At 39.7% G+C, this 21136-nt stretch overlaps 1 protein-coding gene across 1 annotated transcript; it reads right to left on the bottom strand.

Moving 5' to 3' along the window:
• Nucleotides 1–542: 542 nt before the first annotated feature.
• VPS26C (VPS26 endosomal protein sorting factor C) lies at nucleotides 543–21049 on the bottom strand. The gene is made up of 8 exons (XM_082068938.1): nucleotides 20866–21049; nucleotides 13516–13659; nucleotides 12105–12254; nucleotides 11086–11166; nucleotides 8480–8554; nucleotides 4082–4232; nucleotides 3595–3747; nucleotides 543–1986 (listed from the first exon to the last, which is right to left on the bottom strand). The coding sequence occupies exons 1-8, from the start codon at nucleotides 20920–20922 to the stop codon at nucleotides 1904–1906; spliced, it is 894 nt and encodes a 297-aa protein (XP_081925064.1). The 5' UTR covers nucleotides 20923–21049; the 3' UTR covers nucleotides 543–1903.
• Between the last annotated feature and the right edge of the window lie 87 nt (nucleotides 21050–21136).

Raw genomic sequence — 21136 nt, 5'->3', positions numbered from 1 at the left:
CTTGGGGCAAGGGATACATACCCTGTCATCTTCTTAGCTTTTCACAGATGCAGCCTCAGTGTCCTCAGGACACTTTTCCTGAGCAGACATATCCTTGACTGGCAAAGCAGTCCCACACCTGCCATACCGGAGACTGTCCTCCAGTAAGAGTGAGCTGGCTGTGGAAGCAGTGTGGGGTCTCAGCACTGAACAGATACACACATTTGTTCCTAAATAAGCAGGATGGTTTTTGATCCGTGTTCTTTTTTCTCTTTGGTAAGACAGACAGATTGTGCTGATTCCCAGTTCACTCACACCCTTCAAAAAGAAGCAGGGAGGGGGGCAGCTGGGGACAGTGTAGTTCTGACCCACTGTGGCAGGACCGACGCCTGTCTATTGTTCCCCGTAACTCGGGAAGGTGGGAGGTGAGCAGCAGGTGGCGCTGGGGAGAAAGCAGCTTTCATCGGCCTAAAATCATCCTGGACTATTTCCTGATCTTGAGAGAACGGCTAAGTTACAGTAAATAGCATTTTCCCCACAGAAGACTGTTTAAGACACTGAAAGAAGAATTATAATGTTTATTCCTGAAATACAGATGATACAGAACGAGGGCCCAACCTGGAATTACATTTTCCCGCTTGGCAATGCTGCTGGAGAAAGCAAAAAGAAATTACACTTCGGCAGTTTTCTTACTTCTGTCTTTTCTGGTTGTCATCTTTACACTTTTACTTTATATAATGGGCCTGCCTTCATCCCACATATCGTATGGAAGAGTCACAATTCAAATGAGATTCTGGCTGTTCTATTAACTTAAAACATCAAAATCCAACCTGTTTGTGTTAGGAAGGCTGTTTCTTGCTGAAATAGTTTTCCCCTATAGTTCCTTCAAGATGTACAGTCACACAAACATCCCTCTATTTACCTTAACTTATTCCTTTCCTGGCATTTACATTTATACTTTAAGTTGAACAAGTGCCAATATTAACCCGCCTCATTGAGAACAGTGACTGGCCTATCTCTCTTGGAATGTTTATTCCTATAGTGACAAGTTCCATCCTGAAGGCACAAGGTGCCACAACTCAGAAGTTCTTAGTGCAGCTTTTCCACCACCTCGAGACTGATCTGCAAAAACAGTGGGGTGCTGCTTGTCATGTGGCAGACTTGCTTCTCACGTGAAAACTGACCTGTAGACATCTTATGGAATGGAAGATGGTACAATGCAAAGAAAACATATATATACTCAAGGTAAAAACTTTCAACTCATCTTTTTCAGTGCCATTTTACACAAATAGCAAAGATAAAGTAAGGGCATTGTTTTCTAATCTGAAAAAACACAAACAAAACAACTTCAATTCTGAGCATTCCTCCAGTACAGACACATATTCCCGATTTGACCAACATACATTTGGTGTTATTATACGTTTCACATCACTTATTTTGCATTCATCTTGTGATATTTCTCCCACAACACCACCTTGCATTGTTGTAGCACCACTTTTTATACCTTCAAAGGCATTATTCAGTATGATACACCCTCCCCACAGTATATACACAGGACTTACTAGGTTTAAGAGGTCTTCAAAGGACTTTGGAACAAGTATTACAAAACAAAATACTACATATTTCTACAGCTTGTAGAAATCAACAATCATTCCTTCACAATTTGTCTGAGGAAAATTGGGGAAACCATGGTGGCTGAAGTCAGATACCTGACGAGGCTGGCTGGATAGACGTGTCCGTGTTGGCTGTCCCGAGGCAGGCAAAGTGTTAGCAGGATCTATTGAGAACTGAAAGCATGAGAACTGCCAGCAGGAAAAAGGAAGTGATGTGTTCTCAGTCAAAATGAGACATATTCAATTTCACTTTGCCTCTGAAGAATTTTGTCCTGTTTCAGTCTATCCTTAAGTGATTCTCCTCTGGCTATTTACATCCTGCAGAGCTTCAGTGGGAAGTTCTCTGTGATGAGATGATCATCGTGCAGAAGGACAACAATGTTAACTTCAAACTCTGGAAGAAGGGGAAAAAAATAGGAGTTCCATATTAACGGGAATTGTAGAAGTGGGAGGAGAGGCAGGCAGCCCCTGCTGTCAGACACAGGGCTCCACAGGGCTCTTCCAACCTCTTCCAACACGCAAGATTTTCCTGTGGCAGAAATGAACACAGACATCCCAGACCTTGGACCATTCCTAGAGAGCCCTGGCTCATTCTAATGTTCAGGATTCCACTGGATTCATTTCCATATCACTAAAAAACTATGACATATGGTCTTCTGGACAACAGGCAGGGTTCAGACATCCAAGATCAAAATGTTTTGGGAAAGACACCTCACACCAGTGCGTGCTGTTCAGAAGTAAGCAAGTGGAAAAGTTTGGGAACAGACTCCTCCCCTTCTGTCAGCATGTAGCGTGGCCTTAGAACCCTACATTATGTATGGCCTTAAAAAATTAAACACCAAAATACAATATACCTGCAAACTATGAAAAAAATTCAAAATAAAATTTACTGTTTAGATATTATATGATGTTGTTCAAAACCAAAATCGGTATCAGAACTATAATCAGTCCTAAATGGAGACAGAATACAAAGTCAGGTAAAATTAATAAATGAAGGGAACCAGAGAACAAAAACTAAGAATAGTCCTTTAGAATCTTCATAACTATATTAAGACTGTTCTTATAATTAGAAGTAGATACTATACAAACAATAACCATTTGTCACTGTAAATTACTATTTGATAGCTAGAAATGGCAAAAGGTAGAGAAGAATATTGTTTTGGAGAAAACAACTGTACCTATCAGGTACAAAAATGCTCTCAGGTGAACAGATAAACATGTAGGTCAAGCTGAAAAAGCAGTTGCGCTCATCTGTCCAAGATAAACAGCAGAAAAGTAGGAGAGGCTTCCATTGGGAAGGATCCTAAAGGGACAGACTTGTAACTTCAATCTGATACAATAAAACAAACAAAAAAAGAACCAACAAATTCCAGCAGGATGAAGAGAAGATAAACAAGCTAGCAAAGAATTTTTGCAGTAATTATTTGAACAAGTGAGGAAAGTCCTAAATTTCAGGTGTTGGTTAATGAAAATGTTGGATTTTGGCAGCAATAACCAGGAACAAGCAGCTGTAGATCAAGAAAAGGAAAGTCGCATACAGTGTAACCTTACTTTTTCTGAGTCTGCAGCAAAAGAATGGGAAACAACAATGAGAAGAGATGGAAAGAGAGGTTCTCACTGGTGATGAAAAGAAGGAAGGGGTCATCTTGGCATTTTATCCATGGACTATTACTCAAGTGTTTAATCACATCATTTTTTGGCAGGAAAAAATTACCTGCCATTACACTGCTTCTCCTGTCCCTTCACCATTTAGTTGTATTAGAAGTAGCTTAATAGTTGCACAACTGTTTTCCATTACAATTATTTGGGCTGTGTTTTCTCTATATGAAATACAGCATACTGCAATCCCATTCAGGAAATCTCTGCAGGGAAACAGGTAGATGTCCTTGGTTCTTATAGTGCCAACAGTGATTTATCCCGTTACCTGCCAGAACCTAAAGTGAAACCAGAACCTTCTCTCAGATCCAAGATGCCAACACAGCACAGAGTCCTACACACTTACCAACTTTGAAGTTTGTTGTTTCCAGGGTAGGGCAGGTGAACAGCCTGGGAAACACCATGTATATGGGAATTGGTAGGCCCCTGCAGACATCCCCATCAGCAATCTGAATATTCTGTATCTCTGTGGCATCTCTCGCATAACCTTCTGCGCAGCCTGGTGAAAGTTGGAAATTCAGAGGGACAGTAGTGGAAAGGAAAGAAGAAAGCAGTGGACAAAATTTAAAACAAAAATACACCAGGACTGGGGGAGAGGTACGCATAGGCACAACATTTTGCACTTTGACCTGCAAGTTTTCACATTAGCACTCTGAGTCAAGGGTCATAGAGGTTACTTAATTTAATGTTTGGACTGTTCCATCTGAAGTGCAAACCCATTTCTTCTAGTCTTTTTAATTGTGTGTTTTTTGACAATCTTTCATGTTTAAGCTGAAAGGGTGCCAGTGGTAATTACTCCAGTCTATACACATTCCATATATAGAGAAACTTACCACAGGTTTCCACACGTACTAACTGCAGCTCGATGCTTTTGACTGCAGCCTCTGCATTCTCCACTACCAGCTCCCCCGTCAGTGGCTGTGTAATGACACAGTTTGTAGAACTGAGATGACCTCTGATGAGAAATTTTGGAAGTGAGGCTCTCTGAAGGTTTTAGGAGGAAAAAAAGAAGACACAACTCTAAGAGCAGACTAAGAAAAAAATACCTTTTCTGAAAGACAGTTGTTAAAACATGTAGGAAATCCCAAAAAGTTGCAAAGTTAATAACTCAAAAGTTAAAAAATGCCTCATGTAACTTAAATAATATAACTCTTTAAATATGCATCCTTACATAGATATATTGATATCTCTTAACCACCCTCCTCACTGACGTGCATCCCCCTACCCACTCCATCCACAGGAACATTTTTCCTGGGATGGACTGACGAAACTTGGCTGTTACAATTAACCCAGAAGTCACGAACCGCCTGGTGAAGGAGGTAGGCTGGCAGAACCTAACAGGACAGTCAAGTTAATCAGCTTGCAGTGCTCTAGAGAACTGCATTCTCCCATTTTGTTATGCATTACTATATAGTCTATAGTTTCAGTGATTTTTTTCCCACCTTTTAAAACTTCTCTCCCATGGCTGCTATTGGGAGGGAAGACAGGCATTTAAAAATCTTCGTTTAATGCAAGATGTACCAAGACACCAATTAAGGGCAATTAACAAAGAGCTTAATTTAAATACAGGATCACACTTAACTTTAAAATTTTCTTAACAGCAAGCGTGTTTCCTACTTTTTAAGGAAGGAGCAGTAGGAGCAGCTGATCAAGGACGACAGTCTATAAAGCAGTTTCCCTAAGAGACCAAAGCAGAGGGGTGGTGGGGTTTGCTGTCTCTGCCCTCCCCTTTCTCGGGCCAGCAGGCACCACAGATACTCTCTGCCAGCAGAAAAACTCATACGCCAGAAGCTCCAGTTCCATGTCAGGTTCTGGCAGAAGCCTTACTGAAACAGTTGACTTTTTAGCCACATCTTCAGCTCATATCTTTACCATCCAACCTTCTTCAAACTCTTTGAGCATCCTGCTCTAAGTTGCCCCTCCTTTTGCATGCCTTATTCTTCTCCCCCTCCTGCATTTTTTTTTGTTACTGACATCTTTGATGTCAGCCCCTACCTTCCAAACATCTGGTCACGCTTGTGGTGCTGGATTTTCCTTGCTCATGTAACTGATTTTCCCTTCTTCCAAACCACCTCTCTTTTCGCAAACTGTTTCTCCCCATCTCTTTTGTTTGCTTCTTAGTCCTGGCTGCCAGTAGCAATGGCAGAAAAGTTCTCCTCAGCTATTGTTTAGACTGTTTCACTCAGATACCCAACACCTCTGCAGAATGTAGCTGTTCCACTCTAAGCAAATCTTTGGGGGAAAGGAAAAGAGAGGAAGTTTAATGTGCTTAGTAAATGTGACCTCACTGGGTGTTTTCTCCTAAATTAAAGAACAGAAGTTGCATCCATGACAAATGCACCCTATGAAATATTGAGTCCTAAAAATGTACTAGTAACGTGCTTTTTTATTTTATGATCCCTCACAGGTTCTTCTTGTTACAACTATTAGTAAACACAGAGTTACTTCCCTACTTCACAGGGACATCATACAGCTGTTCACCAAAGTACATGGTCACCAATCTAAGAGACAGAGATAAAAGGAACTTGCAGAACAAGAACTTGAAGTCATTTTCCTCATTTCTAGTCTACTAGACTTGCTTTTTTAAAGGTATATTTCCCCTAGAGCCTTACTATTATCAGTACTCTTCATCCTTTAATCCTACCTGGGTCTTCTCTCGTCTTCTCTCTTATGCTCTATTTCATAATGTCCAATTATGGGGTTGGCTACTGCCAACCTCCTCATCAGTTTTCTAGTAGTTTACCAGAAACTATACTTCAGTCACAATCTCCAGACAAGCAGAGAATTTAAATTTTAATACTGTAAATATACAAAAAGAGTAACTTTTTCTACCTGTCCACCAGGTAGGCACTTCAGACTCATATATTCTTCTGAGACAGAGAGAGGAATAAAAAAAGGCCACTGCTTGTGCTACCATGCACATTTAATACCATTCTTTAGACAGGTCCACCATTAAAAACCAAGATCTGCTGGATCAGAGATGTCAGAAGTTTTAGAATCTACTTTTGTGGTTATGTACTTAAAACGGAGAAAGGCACAGTGTGTGCTGTTAGACTCAAGAAAGAGCTTTTAAAGGACGGGACTTCCTCCTTCTTTACCAGTGAGTCTTTGCTAAGCCAACAAGTAGAGTACCAAGATACAGAAGACGAAACACAGGTTCATAGGAAGAGCAGACTGCTGAGAGCTTACTATTTAGCAGCAGTCTCAAAAGTAATTTCACCACCAAGAATAGTTGTTGTATCCTTACATCTGGAAAAACACATGCTTTCAAGTGTATAGCAGTCTCTAGAGACATGAGAGGCTGCTGGACACAACCTGCTCATCCTCTAACTCAGCAGGATTTAGGGGTTCAGCCATGACAGCTGGTTGGTTTTCTGGGGTCACCTCCTCCATGCTTAAGAATGATCCATTCCAACATGCAGAAAGTCAAGCAAAGGTAGGAAGAGATCTCCATGGATGAACATGAAGCTACTGATAAAATACTGATAAAAGGAAGTATATAAAAGATGGAATTAGGATCAGGTGACCCAGGAAGAAACACTACAGGAATGTGCAGGGATGGTTTTGGAAAAGCCAAAGCCAACCTGGAGTTGAATCAAGAAACTTGAAGAGCAGACAACAAAAACAGACATCTACAAGTGTACCAGCTGCAAAAGGAAGATGAGCTTAAATGTCAGCTTGCTACTGAACGTGGCAGGGGAGCTAGTGACAGAAAACATGAAAAAGACAGAGGTATTTAATGTCTTTTCTGCCTTGGTCTTTACTGGTAAGAGTTACCTTCAGGTATCCTGGGCTCCTGCAACCACAGAGAAAGTCTGGAGCAAGGAAGAGTTATCCTTGGTAAAGGAGGAACAGGTTAGAGATCATTTAAACAGACTGATGTACACAGTACATGGAACCAGATGGAACCTGAAGGAAGCTGACCCATGTCACTGTGGGGCCAATCTTGACTATCTTTGAAAGGCTGTCATGAACAAAGAAGGTTCCTGAGCAATGGAAGGCAGTAATGTCTTCAGTTGGAAAGATCCAAGGAACTATAGGCTCATCAGCCTTGCTTCAATCCCTAGGAAAGTGATGGAGCAAATAACAGCGGAAGCCATTTCAAAACATATAAAGGACAAGAAAGTGACTGGAAGCACTCAGCATGGATTTATGAAAATGAAATCATGCTTAACCAACCTGATGGCCTTCTATGATGAAATTACTAGATTGGTGGACAAGCAGAGAGCAGTGGATACTGTTTATGTTGCCTTCAGGGCAGTTTTTGATACTGTTTCTCCTAACAACCCTCACTGACAAACTCATGGGGAGTACAGACCAAATGCACAGACACTAAGGTAGACTGAGAACAGCCGGAACTGCAAGACTCACAGGTTTGTGATCGGAAGCACAAAGCCCAGCTGAAGGCCGGTCACTAGCAGTGACTGTGGTCACTACTGGAGCCAATATTACTTCACATCTCCAGTGATGGCTGGGATGATAGAAGAGTGCACCCTCAACAAGTCTGCAGATAATAAGATATTGGAGGGAGTGACTGGTGAACCAGACAGTTGTGCTGCCCTTCACAGGGACCTCAACACCTCAACAGGCTGGACAAATGGGCCTACAGCATCCTGAGCTGCATTACAAAGTGTTGCCAGCAGGCTGAGGGAGGTGATTCTCCCTGTCTCTTCAGCACTGGTGAGACAAAACTTGGGACAGTGTGTCCAGTTCAGGACTTCCTGGTATGAGAAACACACACCTAAAGCAGGGAAGTAATATTATTAACAAAAACTGCACAAGAAAAAATCTGGAAAAACAGAACACGGGTTTCAGTAAACAAACAGAAATGGGTGTTCAGAAAGCTAAATGACCAAGACAGCTACTACTCTTCATATAGGCCTCCAAAAGCCACGTAGGGCTGTAAAAAAGGCATAACCAAGGATCAAAGTATACTTTTTTAAAGGATGTTGGCTACACATGGTATAGAATATTTTCCCTTGCCTCACTGGCATCTTTCACTCAGAAAAATGACAAAAGTGTTTAACCATTATCGAATAAGGTTCCACCTTATGTTAGTCACAACTATCACAAGAGATCAGGCAAAATCACTTTATTGCTTTCAAAAATCAAAAAGGAGAAAAAAGAAAAATAAGAGCTGATTATCTGCAGGGTAGTATTTAATCATTCCTCTCTTGTTCTCACTAAGAATCACCCAAGCATTACATTTAAAATAATAGGAAAACTCTTACCTCTTTAACATTTTGCAGAGTTTCAGGAGTAATTGTGAAGTCTACCGGGCTTGGCATCAGCTTCCCTTTCTGTGACTATAAGTAATGAAAGAGCTAAACTGTAAACTATGATTTACAAAACACACACAGACAATGTTAAAAAAGACAACAAAGTCAAGGAACTATGAGATGTATTACTTTTCAGGATTGTTTTCATACTGAAAGTATGCATTTCTGTAATAAAAACCCAGAGATTTCCTGTCTTAGCTATTAAATAACATTATGATGTTGTCTAAAAACAAGTCGCAACGCATCACAAATCTGAATTGTAGAAAGAGAACTGTGTCAATTTCTGGTTACTTTGTATTTGCCATTTCAGTAAACCACAACAAGGTCTCAATTTGTACATTTTTGGCATAAGCACTACCTACATTAAAAAAAAAAAAAACAAAAAAAACCAAAAAAACCCCAAAAACCTCAAACAAAACAAACATAGCTGACTACTGTAAACCACTTGGAAAAGAAAAAAATACCTTGCCTATCTGAAGCATATGACATTCTATAGAAAAAAGTTAAATTTCATATTTCTGTGCTTACAAATAATTACATTTTATATATCACTTGCAATGTTTCTTTTCATTATTAATACTTAATAAATTTAGGCAGGGGAGAGATTACAAATGAACTTGCTCCATTGCTTCAAATACGTTTTATAACATTTCCCTCCCTCTTCTTATCTTTGAGCACTGTGAACTCTTTCTGCTGCCCTTTCTCTAACAGCTCAGACCTCTTAAGAAGCCATCCTCATATTACTAGGAGATCCTCGGCTGATGGAATCAGGTGTAGCATTGATTTGGCTTAGCATTCCAGCTTCTTTAATTGTAAAATAAACAAAACTTGGTCCAGGTTAGCCTTCCACACTGGAGAAGCAATTTTGGGGGCACATTATTACAGTTTTTCAGTACCTATTTAAACCACTTGTCACAAAACCAAGAAGTCTTTCTGGGCCCTGAGCTCTGCTGAGATGGCAGCCTGTACTCTGCATCAAGAAGGGAAGCTTTGCTTACCATCCACCAACCTCTGTCCATCCTTATCTCAGTGACGTGCACCGTCTTTCCCAACATACTTAGAGGAAGTGGCCAGCGCAGCATCAATTGTGAGAGACCTACAGACGTAACTGGGATTTGGCAGAGCACACCACCACCACTGGGCTTAAACTTAACTCTTAGGATCTACCCTCACTACTTAAGAATTCAAAATAGCTTCTGCTGTCCAGCTGCCAGATGGAAGATATTAGCAAAAGACTGACTGCATTTTCCCATAAGTGACAAATGGTGGCAAAGAATAAGGCTAAGGGAAATGGTACATTGAGCACTGACAGTGAGAATTATATGTTGAGTAAAACCTCATTAATTCACCCTGACTAAGAGATCCATGATTTACCGGCTTGTGATCTAAGAAGTGCTGTAGTGGCAACAAGAAATAAAAGCAGGAAACTGCATAATATGTAATTTGTTCACTATTTTGACAAGTGTGGCTTACTTAGAATGTAATAATGGACCAATAAAATGTAACATAATATACTTTAGAAAATGAAATCTTACCAACAGGAAACTTCTTTATAGCACCTAGCTAAATTTTTTTAAAAGGTGCTAAATCTTAAAAAAAGATACTACATCACTAAAAAAGGTACTATAGAACTAGAATAACATATTTCCACCATTATTCAGAAGTAAGACAAAAGATTCTAAGACTTTACCATCCTGCTAGATTTCAAAGGAATGATAGAGTGTGTTCTAGCAAGTTGTGGGTGGAAAAAGACGTCCTTAATTAGGCCTGCACAGTCTGTACTGACATCAGACGCTCTGGACATGCATACAAGTCAGTGTAAACTAAAAACCAATCTGATACAGGAAGTTCAAATAACAAGCAGCAAAGCATTTCTTGTGACACAGTCAGATCTCATCCCACAATGATATCTCCACAGGAGCATGGCTGTCTCCATGTTGCTAACTGCAGGATGTGGTATTTGTTAACCTAGTTATCTTAGCGTATTGCCAACCATGGGCTTACTTAATAGCAAAGGTGGCAAGCTTATTTCCAACATAATACAGTCCCAGCTTTGATATTTTGAGTCAGGGCTCTAAGACACAATTAGCCATCTGAAGAACAGAAATCCTATCTTTTCACCCATCAACTCCCATTTCTAGGACAGGCATTCCAAGTGCCTGGAACCTTTGGCTAAGAAATGCTCAGATATTCTGAAAGTGTGTTTAGATTAAAGCCATAATATTTATCCAACCACGCCATTGTTTCAGGACTGAAAGGACAAATAAAAGAATAAACTCGGTGCAGTATAAAAAACATCTTTTTGTATTAAAAAATCCTTTTTGTACTATTTTCTTTAAATGAAAAGGGAGATATGTTATTCTAGTCAGAAGCAACAGACACCCTAGCTCTTCTGGATGTTTTTGTTTTGAGGCCAGTTTCTTTTACCCATATATATCCCATGTGGTGTTGCAAATTACATGGTGTTACTTGGTTTTCTAACCTTACTGCTAAGCTTCACTTAAAATAGAAAACATAAATAAATCTTATTTTGTATAGTTAATACAAACAACACTTACCAGTGAGTGGACAATGAATTCACAAGTCTTAGTTAGGTCTTTTGCCAGCAGAGAACGTCGCATATCACACCGTAGTGTATACTGGCAAGAACAGGATGGTAGAGAAAAAGAAAAGAGCCTTAGTTAAGATTTCCTCTCTCTCTCTCTCTCTCAACTTTTCATCGCATATGTGCAGAATGTTACTGTCATTACTATTTAAGGCACCATTTACAACAGATTAGTAGGAAAGTACCTACCAGTGACAGGGAGAAGGGAAGCAGATAAGAGACATACAATGATTTTAGATGCTTCCAAATAAAGCTGATTTGATACACACTTGTATCTGGGTATGTACTACTATATAGGTTATCTACAAAATGGTAAATGCAAGTTCTTCACAATAAAATCAAAACTAGATGAAAACACTACCCTGTAGGAGAACTGTACGAGATTTAACAAGCACGGCTAATATATTTTATCCTTTCTCAACCCAAAGCCCCTCTTTCCAGTGTGCTTTTAATTCCCTCTTGTACATCCATGCTACATCTCAATAGCTTCATTACCATTCACTGTTTCCAATGAAAAGCTTAAACTTGCTGGAAAAGGAAACTGACATCACAACAAATTTTTAAAAGCAGCATTATATTGATGGGATTCTGAGCTCTTAGGATGGTTCCTATGCCACATTTAAGAAATGTTACCACCTCTGGTAAGTGTTGACTCCTAGAAATTTGAACTGAAAAAGGTAACTAGTAACTACCTACAAACTAGTACTTGAAGGTTATCATTTATTACTTTTAATCTAAGTTATATCTAGAAAATACAGTGTACATCACAATAACGCTATATTAATAAAGCTACTTACTTCAAAGGATCTCTAACTTTCTGCTCATTCTTCAGATTAAGGAAATATATTGCACTACAAAAAGAAAACTATCACAAAACTTCATCCTCTGCTTCCATGGAACAAGAGATGCTTTAGAATACATTCTGCAGATAACAGAAGTTCAGATTTTTTTTTACAGATGTGACTGCCTTACCTGAATATTAACAAAGACACCATGATATGTTTCATACAAAACTTTGTTCCCCTTCATTTGCAATGGAAATTCAAATGGAATTTCTGTCTTTCCACTGGGAAGTTTCCCTGGTTTTACCATTTCAATAGTGCTGTTAATAATCTGAATAGGCTGCAAAGATAAATATCAAGAGGTTTAGTTTGAAGCAGAGTGACAGCCCCGTCATTTCAAGAATCAACGACATCCACTAAACTCTAATAGACTTGCTGAATTTCCAAAAACTCAGGTATTTCTTCATGACACAAAGCACTCCAGTCTTACAATGAAAATAAATATTAAGAATGTTTTCCTCAAGAAGATAATTTGTGACCTATTTTATGGTTATATCATACTAATAACCAAACAGAGATTGCTAAACAGAAGAGACTCGAGTGCTTTGGAAAGTGGAGCTCCATTTCCTAAATTATAACCCTCAATAGTAGCAGCTGGAATCAACAAGTATGTGTGTCAGTTGATCAGCTAGCCATTCCTTCCTACCTTCTCCCTGGCCCTTTGCCATACTAAAGATCTATATTTAGGGCTAGTGTCACTGGAACAATGGCTAACTATGATTCAACTGGGGAAGTCTGCTTGAAGATTACACTCTCTGCAGTTTTCCTATTATTTTTTCTCTGCTAGACAGGTATAAGAAAATCCATTGCTTCTACTGTTTTGTTCTGGTTTTCAATCATTCATGGACAGATTATTCATACTGCAAACAAATTAACTATGATACAAATGAAGACCTTAAAAGGCTGTGCACTGAGGCTATTCTAAGAAAACTGTTCTGCAAATGTAGCTGTACAGCCTCTAGACAGAGCCAGCCTAGCTTCAATCAGCACAGCCATGTTCGTGTGAAGCCTGAGACAACTTGCCCCACTAGATTCCACACTTCCAAACCTAGGGAGCAGTACAGAGGCCTTCCAGGTGCTCTGCAGTCAAGCAGTCTGGGCACAGCCTCATACTCCACATAACAATCTATGCAGGTCCCATGTCATGCCTAGTAACACACAACCTCAACGACCTCTGCAGAAACTATTGTGATAGTGACTGATCTGGCACAAAAATCCAATTAAACTCAGTCACTTTAAACAAACAAAACCACCAAATGCGACTTATTATTTTTCTTTAAATCACGGTCCTTCAATGCATCATCCAGTAACCATACTATTTATGTTACTGAATTTCAGCCCTGAAGAAAACTCTCAAATCAGTGCAAGTTCCACCGCCAAAATGTCATCATATATCATTAGGTAATGGTAAGTATTTCTATGCTTTCTATCATTTACATACCATGAAGTGCTGTAACTACCAGAGATGCATTATGAAAAGATTTAATTTGAGAAAATGGCAAGAGTTTTGTGCTGAAAATATTAACCGGCACAGGTCTTACCTTGACAGAATTATAGAAAGCTTCGAACACACCCACACTTTTGGAACTAAGCTGCAGATTTACCGAACCTTCCATGGTTAAAGAGATACCTTGGTGCTGGACTGTGTCCTTACTTGTTATGACCACAACTCCAGAAAGAACTTCCTAATAAGAGAAAAGATAACATGAGAGCATTTGTTTAAATACATTTCTTCTATAGTTTTTACTCAGCATGCTGATTTTTAAACTCAAGAAAAGTGGTCACAGAGAACAGTCTAACCTTGTCGGAAAAGATATTGAAAGCAATGTGAGGAAGAGACCTCTGTGCTTCTAGTTTATTTTTGATAAAAATATTCTTCTCCTCCTGGCAGAAGTACTAATCTGAGCTTTAATTTCTTTCCAAAGTTTCAAGATCTTCCTCTTCAGGAGGATAACAATATCCTCATAAGCAACTATTGGGTCAGTTGGTAACAGACAAATTCCATTTCACACGTTAGAATGAAATCCCAGGAAGAATTTTCATATAGGACAGTCAGCCATGGGAGATGGAAGAGAAGGCATAACTGTAAAAATGATGGCCAAGTTGAGGATAAAGACTCACCTCAAGAATGGAGTGGAACAGATTTTATATAAATAAATAGGTAGATAAACAGTTTTTTCTGCCAACACAAGCAAATTCCATGCTACGTAGTAAATAGTTTAAAAGCACATCCGAATTGAAGGCACAAGTTGTATGACTCAAGAGATGCATCACGTATCCCATTAAGAATGTTTTCTCTGCAAAACTGTATTTGCCCAAGAACACTGCATCTTGGAAATATCGACTTAGAAGTTCTAATACTGAAAAAAAGATTAACTGCAGAGCAACACACAGTTCATTTTACATACCCCATAGTTTATCCTTCCTCTCTCCTACAAAAGAGAACCTACTCCAAGCCAGAGTTCCATGCCAAACATTCATATACATCTGGAAATAGCAGCGAGTGATCTGAGAACCTGAAGAAAGTTTCTTGGGGCCAACCCTCTCTTCTGCTCTGCAGTTACGCTCTCTGCACTTTCACCAGGCTCGCAAAGTAGACACCAAACTACAGATCACTCCAATCAAAGGATAATTCAGACTGCCCACTCTACGCTCGACCAGTTAAAACCAGTCTAGTTATATTCATCTCTGACAGGCACTACTTGAATTTTGCCAGCCTTTTGTCTTTACTAGTGGTACACGATGGCAGTACAGAAAATGGGTCAGGCAGTTTAAAGCAGAACAGGACAGCAGCAGAACATCAAGCATCACAACAAAAACTAACATGCTGCAAGTCTGAGAAGAGAACCTGCAGCAACTGGGAAATGCCAGGAACAGGAGGCACAAGCACAAAAGGACAGTAAAGAAAAGCTGACCTAAATACTGTACTGCTTTTCTAACAGGCTTTAATTAGTACAAGCAATTAGGTTATTGCTTTGAAAAATGAGTACAGATGAACTATAAGAAGCAAGGACAATCCTGAGCATATGAACTGCTTTAATAAATGAGAACATTCTCCCATCACACAGGAACAACCTATTCCAGAGCTATTGCCTGTATACTTTCAGATGATAAGGGTGTATGTATTTGGGGCAGAAAGGAGAAGAATGACTTAAAGTTACATATGAATTTTTCTTATAACATTCAAATAACATTCAATGTTTATTAAGAAATAAAAACAAAGCAAAGCAAAAAAAAAAACAAAAAAAAACAAAACAAAAAAACAAAACAAAACAAAACAAAAAAAAACAAAAAACCCCAAACACCTCCAAACCACTTTCTAACAAAATCTTTTAAAGGTCACTAGTATAGGGGAGAGAGAAGTATCATGAAAAAAACCTATAATATTTACTTAAACAGTTTATATGCAATTAGATTGTATTTCTGTTTTATACAGGGGGAAGTCAGCTATGTCTTTTCTGGAGAAGAGCCATTTTATCCTTTGTGTAAAACCAGGGTCCCCTCTAAACACAAAGCTGTCAGTACGCATGTTCTTCTGAGAAGTACAACTCAAAGAATACAAGCTTACCAAGATGTTCAAATACTTACACTTAGCAAACAATTTGTGAGAAAATATTATTTTGTTATTGTAAAAGTTATGTGGCATCATGTAATACTAAACAAGTACTGTGTTCAGTCCATATCAAAAGAGGTTAATTTACCTTTAACACCACAAAACTAAAGGCATAGAGAAAGTCACCACTGGAATTAATCCCCACCTACTACAATGTAGTAACTTACAATCAGTTGTTCTCTCTCACTCATTACCTTCTCCATTACTAGGGACTCCTCATGGCTTCAGCATGTGATAGCAAAACTTTGCAAGACAGAACAAAGTTAATACAGTTGTACACAAAATTATTCATCTAAACAGAGTATCCACTCACGAGGTCAGTGTATTATGTGATGCAGACAGAGAAGACAGGTACATATGCTAAACTGCAAACAAAGCACTTCTGTGAGAAGACTCTCTCAGGTTAACAATTCCAAACAAGCTTTTTAGCTTTCTGTGGTCAGTTCCTTACCATTCGGATATGCACATGAAACTGCCAGGAAGACTGACACTTTTAAAGTTTCAGTCACTTTCAAGGTCGCAACTAAGATGAACACCGGCTTCATCTGATCCAGCACCACAATCTCTTGTTTCTCTGGTTGTTGAGCAGAGTTACCCAGGTCTGGCTGAAGACAATTTGGAATGTTCTTCAATCAGTTACATTAAATGGTGCATAAGATGGATCACAGAATCTCAGCTTGAGAGCCCCAAGTCACATTCAGACTTCTGACTGAACTAGACAGCTATTCAGTATCTATAAACTTTATGTAAAGACCAGAAGGATCAAAGTAAACACTATACTGTCCCATGCATTGCTGGGAAAATTACTTTTAGTGTTAAAATATATACTAATTCCAACCTGTTTACACTGCCCATGGTCAGTTGGTTACCAACAAGATGTCTTAGGTTCCTTTTAGATTCCACTTTCTACGTCACAGGCATTCACTTTTAGGACAAATGCTTGGCAATTTAAAAATTCCCATTAAGTTCACGTAAGTCACATTTACTAAATATGCCTGATCATTCCCTTCCACATCTATTCCTCTACACAAGCCACCTGCAAATCTTAACTACATAGTCTTCTGACTATTTAGAAAGAAAATGCCCACGTTCAATAGAAAAAGTCTGCTAGACCCAACTAACTAGTCATTAGATGCTTTAAAACCTCAGTGCTCAGATTTACTAATTAGTTTGCTTTTTTAGAAAAAGTAAAAGGCTTCCTTATGGGCAAATTCTGACTTGGACTCACTTGTTGTTAAAAGTCTTGGCTGACATTAACTCTGGCACCTGTCTTTGTACAATGCATTTTTCAGGTCTTTCAGCCTAGAATTCTTTTAATTATCAATCTCAGACTGTCACAGTTACTCCAGTCATCTGTTTAGGTTTTCTAAATAAAACGCATCATTAGTTGCGCCTGTCCCCTCATTCTTCTATCATTCCAGAGTTTATTAAATCAGCCTCAATGACTCAAGAATTCTCCATTCAATTAAAGAAAAAAAATAAGTCTCATAAACACGCATCTTCTGTTTCAAGGAACTTAAACACAGTTTTGCTGCAATAAGCCTTATTTTGCTATTATAGGACTGTGTTATTAGGATCCATTTTATTGACTTTTTGTTCTTAAACCCTCTATTGCCTTTTTTTTTTTTTTTTTTTTTTTAATGAAACAAACCAATGCTATTACTCTTTTGGTCCAAGAAGTGGCAAACTTGGGTTCTTTTACTCACAATTTGAAGTATTTTGTTTAAGCCAGTTTTTCTCAAATTGAAGTCTGGACAAAATAAAGGTCTTTATTTGGTTCCTCCAGCTTCTGAGGATTATAACTAATGACTACAGAAAATGCTTACTGTTTATTACAGCATGTTATTTTAACCAACTTCCTTTTTAAAACCAGGAACACAATCTCAGGCTAGAATGATGCATGACTATTTTACAAATTTTGTGTCTAATTTCTCCCAATTCAAAATGAACAGTCCACACAGGAGCAAAGAACAACTAAAATGAACAAAAACGTTACCTATTCAACTACCTAGAACTAAAGAAAGTTTTAGGAAGTGACCTCCCCTTGGTGTAAGAGATTGCTTTGTAACAATGAAGAATACTTGTATTCAGCTAGATTTAGCATAACCACAATCACTGTACCAGGATGAGAAATAGTCTGACCCAACACAAGACAAACAGGAACAATATTTGAAGGTTCTGTTGTATGCTATTTTAGCACCAAAGAGAAATTTTAAACATCTTGCCCTGATGGAGAATGCCTATAATGAAACCTATGCATCACTCTGACCTTACAAGAAGAAGTAGTTTTCCTGGTCAGCTATTTACTTTAGACACATCCTTATCTCCTCCCCTCACCAGCCTTCTCATATGTACTTTCATCAACATTTTCCCCTAATGAGACTCAAATTCAGTTCTGCAATAAAATTAAAGTTTGTTAACTTTCAGAGTTCTTCCCTATAAGTTTATATTAAAAACTCCCACACCTTCAGAGCCTTATTCAGTATGGAATTTACCATTAAGAGATCCTCGGCGCAGTTCCTTGTTAAATATGGGTCTCTCCTACATCTGTTTCCCCTCCCTCCTCTTAGAGGGAATAAAGATGCCATAGCAAATACACTCAACAGCTGTAAAGACACTGGTTGACATACACATAACAGATCAGAGATACTGATTGCTAAAAATCCCTGCATATTTCACCCAGACTGTGCACTCCCAAGAGGTACAAAACTAGAGCCTGAATGGAAGAATCAGTAGCTGTTGCCATTATCAGTTCTTCGCTCTATTATCACCTAAAATCACGTGCTGAGATCCTTTAGACTGTTCTTTATCCACTCCATTTTATTATGTTTGTCAATTTTCCTGTTCCATTGGAGCCACTTCACTATGCCTCATCTCTTTTCTATAGGCCATCCAGCACAAGACCATTCTGACACTGATTGTTCAATATTCTGTGTTCTACTCAAGATGACATTTGTAAGAAAAACAAAAAAAGGATGTGCATGATTCACCAACTTTATTTTTAATTGTTTATTTTTCCTCGGTGTCGTGCCAATCAAATACTATCCATTTTCCTGATCTGGTTTATTGCGTAGCTAATACTGTCAGCACAAGAAAGGTGGCAGAAATTAAATGGCTAGGGAGGTGAGTGGCATTGTGGAGTTATGCCAGATCATTCATGGCCTTGGGCAAATTATGACTTAAAAACTCAGTAATGTTTTGGCAATCTTTTGTGCTATTGTAATGTACTAGGCATAACAAAAAGACTATTATGCCAGTGCATAATTTAGATGTCACCTTTTTCCATATCCAAATGCAGCTTTAAATAAGTTAAGAAAAAAAAAGCCAAAGCACACCTGTTGCCTTCCAAATGACTAGCTAGACATACACGTTGGGATGAAGTAGTGTCTTTACTAAGGGGACTCCTTCATTCTCAAGTAGCATTGATGCAAGCATATTTTGGGATGAAAGTTGTCATATACCGCAGGTATTATTAGCACAGCTACTGTCACTGAAGTATATAACAACCAGTAAACTTCTAAAAACGCCCACCACAAACCTGCATACATTCCATGCCTAATTAAAGAGAGATTTGTAATTCCTTTCTGTGCCTAGGAAATTTCTATTAAAAATTCATGTTGTACTTCTAGTGTACAGCTCTCTCATCATCATGTTTTCCCATCAGTCAGACCTCCAAATTTCAGGCCTAGTTAACGAACTAAAGTTATAAACCTTTTCACATGGAATTAAAGTGGAAGCAAACAAACAATACTGACAGATTTACTATCCATAATCATTTAGTATCAGCTTAAAGAAAGAAGAAATATCCCTTTCCTGTTTAAAGTCCCATTTTGACTGATATAAAGCAAGCCAAGTGAAGAAAGAGAAAACAGGCATAGCATTATGATAATGAAACAACTAAGATCCTTCTAATAATATGCATTAGCAAAACAGTGTGAAAGTGAGATACAGAAAGTAGTCTTTACCAGTATGGTGCCACACTTAAAGGGATGTGTTGTTCACAAAAATATAATTTAGATTTATGAAAGCTATTCTCCAGATGATTTGACAACTGCACAAGAGATGCTGCATATCCTTCCATTCAAATCCATTTAAAGCAGTTTTCCAGGATTAAAACCATGCAATAAATAGAAACATGCTTTATACACTGTAACAGCCAAACTACTAATGTATAGGAAAGCTGTGTGTGAAAAGGAATTAATAATACAAGCATGTGTCGGGATAGAAAAAAACAAACAAACCAAACTGAAAACTTCTGCTTAAACAATTCCATATTTCTAGAAAAACAGTGACAAAAACAAATCTTAAAAACATGTGCCAGGCGATTAGTATTTTTTTTTCCTAAACTGAGCTTGAAGTCTTCAGCAATGAAAAAAAGCCACAGAATTTTTTCAAGTAGCTGCAAAAGCTTAAGTATACACAATCACTTTATCACTCTCAACAGCTACATCAGTGAAAAGAGTCAAGAAATCAGATTCCTGCCCAATAGGAGAGGGGAAGAAAAAAAAAAAAAAAATCTGTTCATCTGATCTACTACCGGCGCCAAACAGCAGCTTAAGACACCTTCAGGTTTCTTGCAGAGCACAGAAACGGAACAAGACTCTGTAACAGCAACTGGCCGCACCTGCATAGCGGCGTACCAAAGCACCTGTTCTGCTGTAATACACCAGTATAACCAATGGAAGCGACACTATCCTGTAGGTGAACTCTAAACTGTCATGTCTCAAGAGGCCTCGCTCCTTCCTTCCCTTCTGAAGCCGTGCCGCCTTCCCCAGAGACAGGTCAGCGGTACTCCTGCCGCATCGCTCCGGTACCGCGGGGAAGGGGGACAAAAAGCAGCCCCTGATCCTAAAGACGTGCCGGAGCTGAGCACCGCTTTGCTACAGGCCAGCGGGAAACCCCGGCGTCCTCCGTAGGGAACTCAGGGGCTGCCACGGGGACGGGAGAGGCGGCGAAGAGTGAAAGGTCTGAGCAGGGGGGGAGGCGAAGCTTCCCGCAGCCACAGCCCCACCACCGTGGCAAAGAACGCCACCGCAAGGGGAGTCACAGAAAAGAGGCGAACTGTTCCACTTCCCGAGGAAGAGCCCCGCTGCCTCCGCGCAGCCGGGACGTTCCCGCGCTGCCGGCACGTCCCAGCGGAAAGCCAGGAGCCCGGACACGGCACCGGGCTGACAGACCGGCCCCGCGGCGACGGCATCAAGCCGAGCCGGGGACCCGCGGCAACGGCGGCGGTTTCTCGGCGGGGCTGTGGCCGGGCGTCGGTCGGGGCGGCACTCACCCCGCAGCGGTACACCTTGTTGGCCCGCTTGATCTTGATGTCCAGTGCGGTGCTCATCGCGGCTGCCGCGCGCTGTCACGTGACGCCGCGCGCGCTGTCACGTGATGCAGCCCGCGCCGGGGAGGGAGCCGTTCTCCAGCTACTCGCTTCCGCTGCCGGTGGGGCGGGAAGTCTGTTCCATAGACATCCGGGTCTCCAGTCGGCGTCATTTCTCAGCCGGTGACTCCGCTTCCCGGCCGGCTCCGCCTGCTTCCTGGTAGTCATAACAACG

Source organism: Streptopelia decaocto (genome assembly GCF_964273445.1).
Source record: "Streptopelia decaocto genome assembly, chromosome: 1".
In the NCBI taxonomy this organism is placed as follows: domain Eukaryota; kingdom Metazoa; phylum Chordata; class Aves; order Columbiformes; family Columbidae; genus Streptopelia; species Streptopelia decaocto.
Note: the sequence above shows the minus strand (reverse complement) of the source record. Positions and strands in the feature narration are given on the sequence as shown.

What these genes read in the sequence shown, in the direction of transcription:
- VPS26C (XM_082068938.1), bottom strand. Translation starts at nt 20,922, where the DNA reads ATGAGCACCGCACTGGACATCAAGATCAAGCGGGCCAACAAGGTGTAC. An exon ending in CTCTGCAAAATGTTAAAGAG is followed by an intron (nt 4,233 to 8,479) that starts GTAAGAGTTTTC and finishes TAAAACCTTCAG; the next exon opens with AGAGCCTCACTTCCAAAATT. An exon ending in AGTACGTGTGGAAACCTGTG is followed by an intron (nt 3,748 to 4,081) that starts GTAAGTTTCTCT and finishes AACTTTCACCAG; the next exon opens with GCTGCGCAGAAGGTTATGCG.